This window comes from Peromyscus eremicus, chromosome 8b (genome assembly GCF_949786415.1).
Source record: "Peromyscus eremicus chromosome 8b, PerEre_H2_v1, whole genome shotgun sequence".
NCBI classification, from domain to species: Eukaryota; Metazoa; Chordata; class Mammalia; order Rodentia; family Cricetidae; genus Peromyscus; species Peromyscus eremicus.
In genome coordinates this window covers 10,723,734-10,740,394 of record NC_081424.1, presented here as the reverse complement: position 1 = coordinate 10,740,394, position 16,661 = coordinate 10,723,734, and the positions used below count along the sequence as shown (strand labels likewise).

Below are 16,661 nucleotides of genomic sequence, written 5' to 3'. Positions count from 1 at the left end.
TCAGCAGACAAGGTCAGCTCAGCTAAACTAACAAGCTGCCAGTGGCCACTTTGGGGGTGGAGGTGGGGCGGGCCCGTGAGGGAGAGCCAACATCAGATCCAAAATCTAAAATGAGAGCATCAAGGACTCGGGGCCGAAAATGGCCTGTGGAATTTAATCTTGTTAAACAAATTTGAACCGGGCATTTGTCCATGATGACCCAATGGAAAGTTCTAGAAAAAGAGAGAGAGATCTTTAACTGAATGACCTTGCTTATCTTAGCACCAGTACTGGCCAAGAGTGGGGCCTGGGCCTGTCCTCTGTTCTGTCTGCTGCTCCGACCTCGAGATGTAAGGTTTTAGTAAATCACCACGGTAGGAATGAACATGACGCTCACACAACGCTTCTTTCTCCACTGACTCTCAGTGTGGTAGGAAAGGGCTTCTGGGAAGCCCTATATAAGAATGACACATAAAATAAACTAATTCCCCACCATTCAGGTATGAGGGGCAAACCAATCCCATGGGGTGTTCCTGTGTTAGCCACCAGTTAGCACAATGAATATGTAAATCAAGTTCCTACCGGAGAATAACCCAAGGGTCCCCTCTTGTGGATTTTACAACAGTGGACTAAAGTAAGAATCCCAGATAATACAGAAACAGAAGCCGTGCTCATCTGTCACGCAGGGCCTAGCCGACACCGTCCAACTTCCCCTTTATCCGACAGCCCCACGATGCATCATTTTGGCCGTTGTGTGTAGCAGGATTTCAAAGGATGAAGTAGGGAATAATGGAAACCCAACCCTATTCAACCACAAGGAGGAAAAAAACCTTTCCTATCATGCATTAACTAAAAAACATGCTTATACAAGAGGGAGAGAACAAATCGATCTTCTACATAAGACAGAGAACCGCTGAGTGACAATAGTTACCCTCACCCAAAAATCCACGACGAAGAATACTGACCCTCCGCTCTGGAGATAAGATGATGGTTCCTTGGACACTTCTTTGGTTTCTCTGAAGCCTTGGTCGTAAGTACGTTGGAGTGGGTGACTCTTTAAATGACCAATGGCTTTTGATGCTGTTAAATAAATCCCATTTATTTTTGCCGTACAATTCCCCGCGGAAACAGTCTCTTTGGATTCCTCCGTGGTCTTTGCTGAAACGGCAAGGAAATATTCTCTCAGCACATTTCTTACTTCAGGGGTTGCTGCCTTTCAATGCTTTGTTTGTAGTCTACGGATTTATATAAAAGTTACTCATGGCTTGTAATCAAGTTTGGAGTTTTTATGGTCAAAACCTCTCTGAACACAATAAAACTCTCCTACAGTTTTAGGCTTGGCACCATCATTTCTGGGGATAAAAAAAATGCATGGGACATTAACTCTATTGGCTTGACGTCTACCTGAAGGGAAATACAGGCACTTAAGGTTATGAACTACCTATCCCACTAAGTACTCCTACGCCCCCGATTCTTCCTAAACACAATGTTAGCATTTTTCCATTTAAAAATAACTTATGGCTGAATGTGATGGCAGACACCTGTAATCCCAGCCAATTGGGAGATAGACGGGAGAAGTTAAGGAGTCCAGAGTTAGCCTTTACTATATAACAAGTTCTAGGTTTCCAAAAGATTTAGTGTCAAAAAACCAAAATACAGCCAGAGCTGTAACAGAGAAACCCTACCTTGAACAACCAAAAGAAACAAAAACAAACAAAAAACAAAAAAAAACCATTAATATAATTAATAGAGTATCAAGTACAAGTGCTACATCAGTGACAAAGAGATTTCCTTATTCATAGGACTTACATGGGTCTTTTAATAAATAGTATACAATAGCAAAGCACACAATGTGTTTTGATATGTTTTGATAAGGGCAAACAGAAGAAAAATGGAGAAGAATGAAGGGGACTGGGAGGGAGACAGAAAGCAATTTTAACGAGGGGTGGAGGGTGTTAGGGTAAGGAAGGTGAGTCCTTGCAACCTCGAGAGGCGGATGATGTTTGGAGAAAGGTGGCCAGCTTGCGCAGGGGCTCTGAGGCAGGAGTGTGCCCAGGGTGGTGGAACAGGAACTACGGAGAGGCCCTGGAGGAAGAGAGCTGGCCCCAGGTCCCAGGGCAGTAACAATGTGACCCTCTAAGAAGGCTTCCTAAAGAGGGGCAGGCAGCTCCAAGAACACAGCCCCCCTCCAAAACGGATGCACGCTGAGTTTCGGGACACAGGTTCTTACCCTGAAAATACAGCTTTCCTGTCGGCAAAGGGACATGAGGAATAGCTTGTCATCCACCTGCCGCTGGCCTAGTCTCTGTCGAAGGGAGGAGGGGATAGATCTCCCTGGTGGAGGTGGAGGTGGGGATGGAGTGAGCTTCCCGTAGGAAAATAATTGAAAGTTTTTCCATCCTTATTCAGAAACCAGCAAACAGATGGAAGCCAGCAACAACAAAGCCCCTCCGCCTGCCCTGCTTTCAAACACCGCACTGGGAGGTTGTGGGGAGCCTTAAAGACTGGCTGAAATGAGAAAAATTAAGAACTGAAAAGTGATGCCAAGTGACCCAAGGGCATCAGAGAGTGGAGCCTCCGGGTCCCGCCCACAGCTGCCTGGCTCAGGGCTTTTGTGTTTGGGGGGGCGAGGTCTTTGGCCTCCATTCCATACCGCAGCTACCTGAGCACCAGCTCCAAGAGGTGTTCGTAGCTCTCGGGTTTCCCACCTTCTCCAGTCGCTTCGTGTCCGGCACACGGTAAGAATTGATTGCTGGGGCCTAATACAGTGACGTGCATGGTGTCAGCACCCTCGGAACCCAAGTTTAGTGCTGTTACTACTGCAACGCAAGAACCCTTTCTCTGGCCTGGGCTCTACTCACTTCCTCTCCACCACACCACCTTAAACAACTGTACTTCCAGTTTACAAAGCACACACTGATTGAGATTAGAAACCACTGAGCCTCTCACTCTGGTTTTAGCATTTTCTTTATTCACTCACTTTTCACGTACTTATTAAGAAACACTGCATGTCAGCTGCTGCACAAGTGAGTCTATGGAGAAAAAATTCCAGCCTTCACTGACCTTCCAGAGGGGAACACAGCAGAACTGCAGACGGGGAGCCGGGCTCACCTGTCCGCATGACGATGCACCTAACGTGTTATTATCCCACGGAGGGGAGCTGCCTGACACTCCCCTGACTCCAGATGGAGAAGCTGAGCACAGCCAGTCACAGTGGCACACACGCATACTATTAGCCCTCAGGAGGCGGAGGAAGAGGATTGCTGTAAGTTCAAGGCTAGCCTGTCCTCTATGTGGGGTTTGAGGACAGCGGATTATAATGCAAGAAACAAACAAGCAGAACTGGAGAGGCGATCAGTGGTTAAGAGCACTGACTGATCTTCTAGAAGACTTGGGTTTGATTTCCAGCACCCACATGGGGGCTCACAGTTATCTGTAACTCCAGTTCCAGGGGACCGGACACTCTCTCCTGGACTCCGGAGATACTAGGCACATATGCAGGCAAAACATCCATAAAAATAAAATATATATTTAAAAAAACCAAGCAAGCAAAGCCCAAATCAGGAAAACAAACAAAACTCCTAAGCACACATAATGATTCTCGGTGCCCTTGATACACACGTGCGACACCTGTAGAATTCCACTGCGGACCATGGGCCAACTTCAAGAGGAGACAGAAACCTCCGTCCGGTGTTAGGACATGGGGACAGCTCTGTCTCAGACGTGTTGCACACAGGAAAGCACACTGGAGCTGCTTGATCCGGGAGGGGACACAGGGAGGCAGAGGTGTGGACATAAAATATAAATAAATGTTCTAGACAGGCAGTAAGCTGACAGTGGGAAGTGAGGGGCTGGGAATTGATCTGGGAAAGTGCGGAAAGGAGATGTGGTCCCAGAAGCATCTGGAAGGGTCAACAGGAAACAGACAACTTTTAAAAAAGGAGCTTAAGTCCAGAGTTGAGGCCGGCTTCCAGCACGCAATTTGTCTTTTGCACTGAGCCCAGCAAATAATACCATGGGTCCTGCTGGAGGCTTGACCCAGCTGCGTGTGTGTGTGGGGGGGGGAGATTGAGGGTGGGGAGCGCTCCTGGGGGTGCACGGTTAGGGTTTGAAGGTGTGTCTGAACACTTGGTTCTCAGCTGGTGAAACTGTTTTGGGAGGGTGTGGAACTTTGAGTGGGCGGGGCCTAGCTGAGAGAAGTAGGTTGCTGGCGGACAGGCTCTGAGGTTCATAGCTCCCAGAATGCCTGAGGACAGGCAAGGGCCTGGGATAGATCAGGCTAGAGCCAGGCCACGACAGCTGTGCTTGCAAAGGAATTGGGACTCCATCCCCTTGGGCAGAGGCCAGGAAATCTGCTCTGCCTCGTGTTTTATAGTAATAAAAACGGTCTTTTATAATTTTGGATGAGTGGGGTGGGCTGGGTGTAGGGGGAGCCAAGGGAACAACAATATATTATGACCAATGAAAATCATTAGCCATAAATCAGCAATGGCTACTTCCACACTATGATGGCAGAGTTGAATATATTGGACAGAGATGGAATGGACCACCAGGACCTAAAATACTTACTGTCCAGACCTCGAGAAAAAAGGTTTTCTGCATTCTAGAACAGACTAGTACGTGCCCAACTGGGTTCCTGGGAGACTCCACAACCAGGTCAAGTTGGGGGACGTGGGCCGAATGAACACTCAGTAGCTTTCTGTCCTGTCTGGAACGGCTTTCTTGCCCTCTAGAAAGCACAATGGCCAGGAATGAGCAGTGTCTTCCTGACTTGCCTGAGCTCTGGACCCATTTCCAAGGAACAGCTGTTAACTTTTACCAGCAGCATCCTCCGGAATTGTCTGGAACCCAGCGTGATCATCATTCTTGGAGGCACAGAGGCCCTCTGAAGGATTCTGAACAAGGGGTGATGCTATCTGGTGTATTCCCTTCTGCGCCTTTTAACGCTCTAGGGGCGCAGAATACGAACATTTCTCATGGTCCTTGGGATTGGAGGGGTAGGGCGTCTGCTCACAGCACCAGTGACTAGGAGCTTGGCGTCTCCAGACTCTGCTGATGGTTCCCAAGGTCTTGTGTTGAAACCCTGCAAACCCCTGAAGGGCTGAGGAAAAATCTAAGGGGAGCAAGGCAGGGGTGAGGCAAGAGGTGGTGAGGCTTTGGGAGTGGCAGAAAAGGAGGACACAGACTCCATCCCTCCCAGGGAGCTCCAGAGGGCTTGGTGATGGAAAATGTGACAGGGACCGGGATATAGTGGCGTCTGCCCTGAGGCCTCTGGTTTGGATAACTGGGGTGGGGGTGGGGGGGAGGTGGTCACCACTTCTAGATTCAAACCTGCCTTCCACACTAAGTGTACCTTTGAGGATAACCACACAAGACTCGGCCCCTTTCCTAGTCTCAACCCAAGTCATCTCACCCAAGCCCCACCCACGGGGTGTAGCTACAAATGACTTCACACCCAGGGAGAGGCACACCCTGGGTCTCCAGGCTCAGATGGCTTTGGGGCCTCAGTGACCCAACAAAGCGCCCTTTCTAGACAATACAGAGTATGGCATCTGCAGAAATGACAGGGATCCCGGGGTGGGGCAGTCCCAGTCATTTTTAAAAACTGATGTGTGCTTTTTAAATGACAATGACTTCTGACTGTCATTAGTTCCTGAGTGTAGACACAGAAGTCAGAGGTATGCCACGGCCACAGAGACCGGGTAAAGAGCTGGAATGAAGACCCACCTCAGTGCGGGGGGGGGGGGGGGGGAGCGCTGGCTTCCGGCCAGGGACTGGGGGTGCTGTGGCCTTCAAGCCAGGGCCAGGACCCACAGCAGGGAGGGGGAAAACAGAGGACAGGGCCAGTGGGAAGGCTTCGCTCCCTGGTCCCCTTCACACTAACAGGGACAAGTGAGCAAGCAGTGAACTCAGGTACAGACAAGTTCATCTGTAAGAGACCTTGCGTCCGGAGTCCCTTCTCATCTCGGCAAGCCATTTCCTCCAGCAGTTGCCCATCCCCTCTGCTCTGATTGTCCTGACACTGGATCCAAGAAGCAGAATGACGGACCGAGTCCTCGGGAAGACTATACTTTCGGGATCATTTCTATACGTTAGACTCAAGTTCCCCAGGGGATGCTCTCGTGAGATTTGCTGTTCAGCTAAAACCAGAAACCACATTGTCACTGCCTTGATGGTTGTCCTGGCCACTCATGGAAGGCAGAATCAATCCACGGCCGCTGTCCATGTTCCCAGGACCTGCACGGCCCTCCAGCTCCAGCTTCCCCACCTTCCCATGGCTGGCCATCTTCTGCTCCTGAGCTCACTCCTGGATCGAGCCTTTCTGCCTGCCTGTCCTTTCAACGTGGACACTCTGACCACAGGTTGTCCATTCAAGGCACCTTAACAAGGCCCCTGAGCTAGAGGACAGGAGAGTCACCCGCCACCCTGATAAGTTTTTTATCCTCTTCACAGCCTGTGAGAATCCCTCACTCGTTTGTTCTAACATCGTTTCTCTACCCTCCCTAACTAGAGGTTCTCTGAGGACAGGACTCGCTGGTCTAGAATGGTACCCTGCACTCGGAAAGGGGCTCAACAAGAAACAGACTGTATCGGAACAGACACACGAAGCGGGAGAGCAAGCTGCCAACTACCTGATCTACTTGGTTACAGCATCATGGTGTGATGCACGCTCCCACACTTCCTCATACGTTTTAACTCTTCCTCCATAACCATCACCCAATGGGGGAGTACGTGAAGTGAGTTGGGGTACATGTGACCTGCTGATCCTACCCCAGGCTATGTGGACACCACTGAGCTCCCATCATTCTGCTACGGAAGACGTAGTACCACCACATCTGGGTTTTCACAAGAAGCCATAAATCTGGCTCCTACTGTGAGATCCTGCCACCATTTAAATGTCGGCAGTGATCTAAAATAAAAGCTCGCAAGTCAAACAGGATGCTCAGATGGAGGTGTACAGCCCAGTGGATGCTTTGGACCACCTGAGTCACAGTGTTCCAACTCCTCTTCATCCATCCCTCATGAGGAAGGCCCAGGTCAATCAGCTTCTGCTGAAACAGCTTTCTACACCAGTGAGCACAAACAGGAAGAAACAGCTTGTAGTAGGACTCCAACACACTCAACAACTGGAGTCTTGACCCAGTGCTCACCCTGCATGCTCCAGACCCTGAGTGCTCACCCTGCATGCTCCAGACCCTGAGTGCTCACCCTGCATGCTCCAGATCCTGAGAGCTCAGCCTGCATGCTCCAGACCCTGAGTGCTCATCCTGCATGTCCAGACCCTGAAAGCTGACCTTGCATGCTCCAGATCCTGAGCATTCTCATTACCTGTGTTCTACGTCACTGTTTTCCAACGTTACTGTTACCCACCAAATTTCTTGCCATCATTCATTCTGTCCCTGAGCCCTCAGTGAGCCTGGGTAGAGTTTGGTCCACCTGTTACACTTCTCACGAGGAGGCATCTCTAGGCCCCACTTGTGGGTCTAGGTACACGGCCAGTACTTATACAGCAAGGATAAAAGTCCCATTCGACTTCCGCTCCCATATTCACAAGGATCGAAAGCTTTAAAGCTGGGGTTGGTGTGCATTATAAGGCTCACAATTCTCATTCATTTCTTTAAAATATTTTTTTATATTCTGGTTTAGTGTGTGTATGCATACTCACGCAAGGGGTCAGGGCACAGGTCTGGAGGTCAGAGAACAACTGTCAGGAGTCAGTTCTCTCCTTCCACCCCTCAGGTTTCCGGGGTCAGACTCAGGCTGTTAGGCTGGGTAGAAGATGCCCTTACCCACTGAGCCACTTCAGTGGCCCAATTATCAGTCATTTCTAATGAAATTAACAACTTTTTAAAAACTCTACTAGGCCAGGTGGTAGTGGCAGCGCACACCTTTAATCTCAGTACTTGGGAGGCAGAGTCAGGCAGATCTCTGTGAGTTCAAGGCCAACCTGGTCTACAGAGTGAGATCCAGGACAGGCTCCATAGCTACACAGAGAAACCTTGTCTTGAAATCCCACCCCAAAACAAAAACAACAAAAACTCCCACAAAAACAAAACAAAATACCCTCTACCCTAAAAATTATTTCTTTCTGATATGTGAGCTAGTAATATTCTTTTCTTACAGAGTAATGCTCCCCCCCCCCAGTGGTGACATTTAGATATTCTTTATAAACAATTGGAAAGAAATACGTAAACAATTTTCTTAGCTACTGTTCGGCTGATATTAACAAGGTCTAAGTTTATGTAAGAACCATCTAAAGACAGGAAAAACTACATAAAAAAATAGCTTGTGTGTGCAAATTCAAGAAGTATGCCTGTCTGGATCTGCAGGATGTTACAGGGCCTTACAGGGGGCAGCAGCAGGAGATCTGTCAGGCAGAAGAGTTCCCTGGGACGCAGCCCTGTAGAAGCGTGAACGCCCACCACTTATCCTTCTTATCTTCACAGGGTCCAGGGGAGGTTTAGGGAGGGACGGACAGGCATCCTCCTCCGCAGTGGGAGATGCTGGAGCTCTGGGTTTCTGCAAAGAGATTTTTGAATGATTGGCATGAGTCTCTGTTTCTCAAATAAGGCTTACCACCACCACCCTGGAGCTGGCCATACCCCTGCAGGGGCCTGAGCTCAACTTCACCGTAGCCTCTGGGTCTACCATCTCATTGGCCCATCCTAATTAACATCATATGTACACACACACACACTTAATACATGCACACACATATACATGCACATACACATACATTCACACACATATACACACATGCAGACATGCACACACACATATGTACACACATAAACAGACACACATTCAGACACACACTTTTGGTTTTATCAGTGTATCCTATGAGCTGTTCTGCTACACAGCTTAGCATATATGATTTATAAAATCCAAGTTATCTGTGCAAGAGACTATAATGGTAAATATGATGTATTCAGCACGCTTTGTAGTGTACTGTGTAAAGAGTCTTTTTCTGCCCTGCCAGTCAGCTCCTAAATAATGATAGGGACTTCTTACCAATTATGAAGGCACTACCTATAGCTTTTTAGGCTTGTTCCTAACTAGCTCTTATAACTTATTTATATTAATCTACATTCTATCACATGGCATTATCCTTTGCACTTCCTGTCTCCTCTCCGTGTCTCCTGGCTTCTCCTGTGTGCCTAGATTCCTCTCTCTCCCTGGAAATCCCACCTATACCTCCTGCCTAGCTATTGACCATTCAGCTTTTTATTACACCAATCACAGCAAACACATCTTCACACGGTGTACAAATAGCCCACAACAGGGTTGTACTCAGTTTAGTTCAGAAAACATTTGTTGGACTACATGTGGAGACTCAGGTCTGTTACCTAGCACTTGGGAGGCTGCAGCAGAGGGTTCAAGTCTGGGGCCAGCCTGAGCTACAGAGAAAGACCCCTTTCAAAAAACAAAACAAAAAAGAAACACACTTATTGGGTACTGATGTGTTCTTTAAGCCCTGGTACACATCCTGGACTCCACAAAAGCATTTTGTAAGGACACCTAAATTTTAGATTCACTCAGATTAAAGAATGCAAAGCATAAAAGTAAGAGTTTATATTGTACTTATTATATAAAAATGCTTACTTTTAGGTCTCAAGAATTCTGATGCAGACACCCTCCAGAAAATAACAGTAATGGCAAAATTCCCATTCCTTTAAGGAGTTTGTGTGTGTGTATGTGTTTGTGTGTGTGTGTGAGAGTGTGTGTGTGTGTGAGTGTGTGTGTGTGTGTGTGTGTTTGTGTGTGTGTGTGTGTGTGTGTGAGAGAGAGAGAGAGAGAGAGAGAGAGAGAGAGAGAGAGAGAGAGTCCAGAGGTTTTTCTCAAGATGTCGTCCTCAATCAGTCCTCCACATTATTTTTGAGACGGGTCTCTCACTGACCCTAGCACTCAGTTTGGCTAGACTGGCTGTCCAGTAAGCCCTGGAGATCTGCCCATCTCTGCCCTGCAGTGCCGGGCTACAAGCAGGGGATGCCAAGCCTGGCTTTTACATGGCTGTTGGAGGTCTGGACGCAGGCCTTCACACTTGTCCAGCAGTGTTTTACCCACTGAGCCATCTTCCCGGCCCTTATTTTATTTTATTTATGTTTTGAAACAGCGTTTCACAAGCTCTCCTTCTCCCTCCATGGGCCATGTGCTGGGATTACAGGCACGAGTATCCCCCCACCACACACACACACACACACACACACACACTTCTTTTTAAATATCTTTAAGATATGCCTTTTCCAAGCTCTTTGATGGTCACAGCTCCCTGTGACCTAACCTCCATAGGTCTGTGGCGTCCACCCAAAGCCAGACAGTCCCAGGGGCAGTGTGACCTGGTCACCCTGCTGTCCCTGATTCCAACATTATCTGCCCAGGAAGAGCAGCCCCGCAGCAGCAAGTACCTCTAAAACTCCAGTGAGACACTGAAGGGAGACGGCTCAGTCGCTTCCGTGAGACACGAAAGAAGGACTTCCACCCAAGGGTTGATCATCAAATCTTTTAAAAATCCAGGTGGGAAATCCATATCAGATCATTTCTGGGGGTAATGATTGAGGTCACCTATTACACACATCCTCTCAAATACTCACGCGTACAAACAGAGCACAGGCATCTGGATCTGAGTTCTGCTCATTACGTACTTCAAATGAAGCCGGGCAGGGGTGCCCCGCACCTTTAGTCCCAGCACTCAGGAGGCAGAGGCAGGTGGCTCTCTGTGTGTTTGAAGCCAGTCTGGTTTACAGAGTGAGTTCCAGGGCAGTCAGGGCTACACAGAGAAACCCTGTCTCAAAAAGCAAACAAACAAAACAAATTTTTAAAAATCAAAATGATAGTCTTCAAAATACTTTCTATTTCCTCTTGTCCCTTTACATCCAGAATCAGTTTATAAACCAGAACAAAATAAAAATGAGTCTAATGGTTTTAGAAAAAGGCAATCTTTGAAAGGCATGGAGGAAGGGTACATAAGGTATTCAGCATGGTTAATAGGGTGAGTTGGGGCACAGCGAGTCTCTACTGGCTTTGAGAACTGGAAGGCTATTACTTCCGAGTTTATTCAGCTGTAATTTGTAGAGAGTGGACCCTTCTCAGCTTCTGAACAGGAGCTCATTAATGCTCCCCCTTCCTTGTGCACACTGCTCATGCCTGTTACCACACTGGCTCCCATTTGCTTTTAATTTTTCCCCAGAGTCAAGGCCTCTGGTCTCGCCTCAGTAAAGACTCGAGTTCTGAGGGGTCTCTTCTGAGGAATCCACACTCATTATCTGCACCAAAAGTGGCATATTTGTTCAGGGCATTGCCCCTTTATGCTTTAATCTCACCAATTTTATTTTATTTTTTCCTTTATTGAGACAGGGTTTCTCTGTGTAGCTTTTGGCGCCTGTCCTGGATCTCACTTTGTAGACCAGGCTGGCCTCGAACTCACAGAAATTCACCTGCCTCTACCTCCCAAGTGCGGGGATTAAAGGCGTGTGCCACCACCGCCTGGACTAATCTCACCAATTTATTGCAAAATAATACTAAGAGTGTGACTTTTGCAGGAAGCTGGTAGTATCAGAAGAGTAAAGAAATGAACATAGGAAAATGAACACTTCATATGTAATAATGAAAGTCAAAGGCGTAAGTATCACTCAATGCTGAAGGGCAGCATTGTCTTCTTGTGTCAAAATACCTGTACTCTGGAGGTGTGGCCAACCTGCCTGCTGACTTCAGTGGACTGAAAAGCACCTGGATGAACAGGCACTCCCCTAGGTGTGCCTGTGAGGCTGGAGGACCTGTCCTGAATGTGGGTGGCACCACCCCACAAGCCAGCCCCCCCCCCCCGAAAGAATTAAAAGGGGGAGGGGCGTGGCTAACACAGGGGGTCTCCTCAGTCTCCTGTTGGGCATGAAGAGAGTGCTTCCCTCTGCCACGTACTTCCTGTCAGGATGTTCTGCTTCAGCCTGGCCCAGAAGCAGCAGGGTCCAGTGACTATGGACCGAGAGCTCAGGAACTGTGAGCTAAAAGACATTCTCCTCTTCAGTTGTGTTCCTCGGGGATAACCGACTGACCCTTGAAGCTCAAACCGGCTGCTAGGTATTTTTTAAAAGAGTCTGAGAAAGTCTCTAAACCCAAAAGGTAATTGTTTCCGTCTTTACAAACACTTTCAGCAAATATGCTCCTTGGCTGCGGGGTACTCCCTTTCTCCTCCCGCCTCTCTCCAGGAGTTTCCTCTTCCCACCACTCTGAATCTCAGTGTGCTCCTTTTCTTGTCAACTGAGTGGTCGCTACAGGCAACTCTTCCTTTAAACAGGTGTGGTGACACACAGGAAAGAAGGTGGGGGGCGGGGAGCGCAAGGCCATTTCAAGATGTCTTGACTGGCAACTTCAAATTTTCATGACTGTTTAAGCTGAACAATGACCTTTATATAACCTATACATTTCACACTTTAACTTAATGTGGAAATTTCTTAGACTATTTTTCCTTTGAACATAATACTCAATCATTCTGCAGTAGAGAAATGGAATTTCACAGACCCAGAGCACAGTCAGATGCCCAATCTCATCTAATCGAACCTCATCCTGTAGTCCTGTAACAGTGCAGTGTAACCAGGGCCACGCTCAAGAGACTTTTAGGTGCAAGTATACCCACAGTGAGTGACTTCTCCAAGTCAACAGTACTATGCTCAGCTACCTTCCAAGACCGCGGGTACCAGAGCCGTGTGTCAACAGCAGCTAGCAGATTACTTCTGAGGCCTTGTTCTGTCTTCTGAAATATAAAAAAACTATGGTCTTCCTCAGGGCTATTCTGATTAGTATTTTAAAAATTCAAGGTACAGTTTGAGACAAGTGGGGTCACTTGGAGATGGGCTGGGGATAGAACTGAGGAGTGTTGGCTTTTCTGAGCTGTGGCAACAGTTCACGGTTATAGAGGAGACTGCCTATGGTTCCCATGACATGCACACTCAGGTGCATTTTTATGGATGAAGTATCATGATGCCTGCACCTTACTTTCTGATAGTTCATCAAAACAAATATACCCACAAGTAGACTCAAGCACGCACATACACGCATGCGTGCACACATTTATAGGGTAATAAAAATTGAGAGGCAATGTGACTAAAGCCCCATCTCCATGGAAGCCTATGAAGCTGGCAGAGGTGTGTGGGGAAGGTGGCTGGAAGACAGGGGATTGGTTGGGGTTCTCTGTAAAACCTGCCCCTCCCTTCCCCTCCCCAGCCCCTCCAATGCTATCAGGCATCCAGGAGGCATGCTTACTGTTTAGAAAGGGTGAAATATGGCCTCTCCAACTGGGTCAGTAAGCAAGGGTCCCCTCTAATAGGCCCTAATTGATAAGTATCAGGTACTATAAACTGAGTTTTCCTTTCTTGTGTATGTATTTTTGAAGCACTGTCTATGTTGAATAGGCTAGCCTCCAATGTGCCATGTAGCCCAGGCTGGCATGAACTTAGAAGCCTCCTGCTTTTACCTCCCAAACCCTGGGATTCCAGGACTGGACCGCCACGTCCCACCGTCACGGCTGTTAACTGAGTATTGATGTACTAAACGCTAAGCGTCCCTACCTTACTTCTTCCTGGCCTCTGAGAGTCAACAACCAGACTTTGCCATCTGGGACAGAGCCTGGAGAAGGGCCGGGCCCTAAAGATAATGCCTTCAGGACTGTCAGCAACAACACGGCCCAGCCAGATAGTCTAAGGGGTGGGTTGGCTAATATACCTATAGACCAAATTCCAGCCATTTGCCAAAAAGCAGCATCAGGCACCAGAAGGGTCTCTAATGTGAAAGCCAGAAACCAAACCAAACCCAAACCTGCAACAGGGGCTATCCAGGGAGAGCTGAGCTGAAAAATCACCAAACTGTAAAGTTCTGCACCCACAAAACAAGAACATCTATTACCTAAAACTACAAATTAAAGGCTGGGGGACGAGAGCTTTGGGGAATTAAAGATAGGAAAACAGAAATAAAAAGAACCCAATAAGTGGGTTAGAAACCACCAGCCACGTGGCACCATGAGGCCTGGAGGCATGGAGGACAGCTACAGCTCCACCCCAGGACACACTTGCCCTGGGCGGGCATCGATCAACCACAAGCCTGCCCACAACAGGTGGTCAGGCACCATTATGGTGACGAGTATATGGTGGGAGAATGGGAGAGAAAGAGAGAGAGGCAGAAAGGTTTATGTGCTCGGAAGAGAGGTGGATCCAAAGAGTTGAGGGCAGAGAGGAACCGGCTGACATGGGTAGCCTGCTTGCCAACCAGGGCCACGGTGATGTCCAGGCCCGGGCTGATGCCAAGGGCCATGTCTGGGTCTGTGGACCTGATGCAGCCGTGGTGGTCTGTGTTGCTGCCTGTGACTCCTGTTACCAAGGGCCCTGCAGATCCCCAGAGGCTGGGCCACCATCTGTGAGCATGTTGGTGTCCAAAGGATGTGCCCCCACAGGGGCCAGACCACTCTAAGAGGCCTGCGCTGCCCAGACTGCTGCCGAGGGTATGTCTGGGTCTGTGGCCCCGTGGCAGCTGTGGTCTGTGTTGAAGTCTGTGGCTCCTGGTACCACTGAAGACGATGAGGATAGGGCAGCACAGAGAGTTGGCTCTGCCCCTCACTGGCTGAGAACTGGCCCGTCCCCCACCAACTACAGCACTCGGGAGAGCGGGTCCTGCACCTCACCCAGGCAAAGCACTAGAGCTGACCCTGTTGGCAGGGGTACAGGTGAGATTCTGATCCTGAGGGCACGAGAGCAGGGAAGCTGACACTGGCCCCCTTGTCTGCCATGTAGTGGCATGGGTGAGGGAAAGATGCCTCTCCCCACCCTCCTACCCCTACCCCTTGCCACCTGCGGCAGGCGGGAGAGCTGGCCTCGGGGCCATGAGAATGGGAGAGCAGGTTCTGCACCTCACCAAGTGCAGCACTCAGGAGAGAGGGCCCTGCACCTCACCTGGGCAAGACAGCAGAGCTGTCCCTAGTGGTGTGGGTGCAGGTGACCTGGCTCTGCCCCTTACAGCCTGCTACAGTGGGTGACTAGCAGGGGCAGTGTTGGAGAGCTCACCCTGATGGTGTCAGTGAGGGAAAGCTGGCCGGCTGACCAACCCAGCTACCACCCGAGCCCAGAACCAGGGCTATGAGCTGGCCCACCCCAACATCCACCTCATCTATGAACTGCTGGAGCGTGTGAAGGGGCCAGACCTGCAGACCCAAAGCTGCAGGATCACCATGACACAGGACCACAACAGGATATCCAAGAGGAGTCCCAGTGGAGGTCCAGTATTGAAAGTGTAGCAGAAGCCAGAGGCCAAGGAACCAGACCAATGACTGACTCATTGCAATGCACACGTACAAGTGAAGATGTATGGACTAAAGGGTACACTGTGTGACTCACTGTGTCACACTTCCACTCTGAGACTTTTCGTATGTTGGTCAATTTGTTTTTGTTTTTGGTCTTTTGTTTTTATTTTAAATTTTATTTTATTTGTGGGAGAAGCAGATTGCAAGGGTAGAGGGTAGATATGAAGGGACAGGGAGATGAATGGGATCAGGATGCATGATGTGAAATCCACAAAGAATCGACAAAAAAAGCCTAAAGGAAAGGTGGGTTAGAAGCATAAGGTGCACAACAGGAAACAGAAGAAAATTGAAACGGAAAAAGAGAAACAGAAAATTAAAGAGCTGGCCCAACAGATCCTACATCTGAAAAACAAACTCTAAAAAAACAACAGGTTAGATGGATACACACTGTACATATGCATGGGACATACAACTGAACTCTGCTGGCATACATAACTATGTACATATGCATGGGACATACAACTGAACTCTGTTGGCATACATAACTAACACATGTTGATAGAAAATGTTCAGAGGGGGAGACATGATTAAATATGAAAGGTCAGGTCCCAGAGCTGAAGGGCAGGAGATTTCAGATTGAAAGGACCCAGACTCGAGATGAATCAGAATTGCCAAAGGCTCATTATCAGGTGTGGGGGTTAGCTCTTGTCAAGGACATAAACTAGAGCCACCAGGGAAGAGGGAACTTCCGATGGGAACCGCCTTCATCAGACTGGCCTGTGGGCATGTCTGTGGAGTGATTTACTTTTTAATTAATGATTGCCGTGGGAGGGCCCAGCTCACTCTGGGCAGCTCAGCTGCGGGCAGGTAGGCCCGGGTTCTATGAGCAAGCAAGTGGAGTAGGCCACGGAGAGCAACCCCAGAGTGTCGCTCCTCAGGGTCTCTGCTCCAGTTCCTGCCTTGGCTGCCTTTGACTCTGTAATGTGTAAGCTAAATAAACCCTTTCTTCCTTCCCCAAACAGTGTTTTATCACAGCAACAAGAAGCAAGCCAGAACAACTGGGAACGAAGAGAAAAATCCTACCAACTCCCCAAAAAGGAAAACAGGAATCAAGTATCAATTCGCTTACTCCCCACACACCCTTTCTTTGGGAAAAATGCTTGACCCAAAGCAGAGTCAACGAGACAGAGACAGGCATGGGATGCAGGAAATGGGAAATAGCCCCCAGGAAGGGAGGAGGTGCCTCCCAGGATGATGGTGAAGGGTGACAAGGAGAGCAGGACCAGGTACCCAGAGCAAGTGAGGGGACAGGACATCTGAAGAGCTCTCCCATGGGCTGAGTTGATAGGATGTCCATGTCTCCAAACACACAAAGATGATTCGGATGGGTGGGGGCAGT

General features: G+C 48.7%; 1 protein-coding gene across 1 annotated transcript in view; it reads right to left on the bottom strand.

Moving 5' to 3' along the window:
- Armc2 (armadillo repeat containing 2) overlaps positions 1–16,661 on the bottom strand; it is a 106,448-nt gene that overhangs the window by 77,787 nt on the left and 12,000 nt on the right. Inside the window, exons 4-5 of the mRNA XM_059272486.1 lie at positions 8,328–8,499; positions 945–1,137 (exon numbers count right to left, since the gene is read on the bottom strand). Coding sequence (XP_059128469.1) covers positions 945–1,137; positions 8,328–8,499 — 365 coding nt within the window. The remainder of the gene's footprint in view (positions 1–944; positions 1,138–8,327; positions 8,500–16,661) is intronic.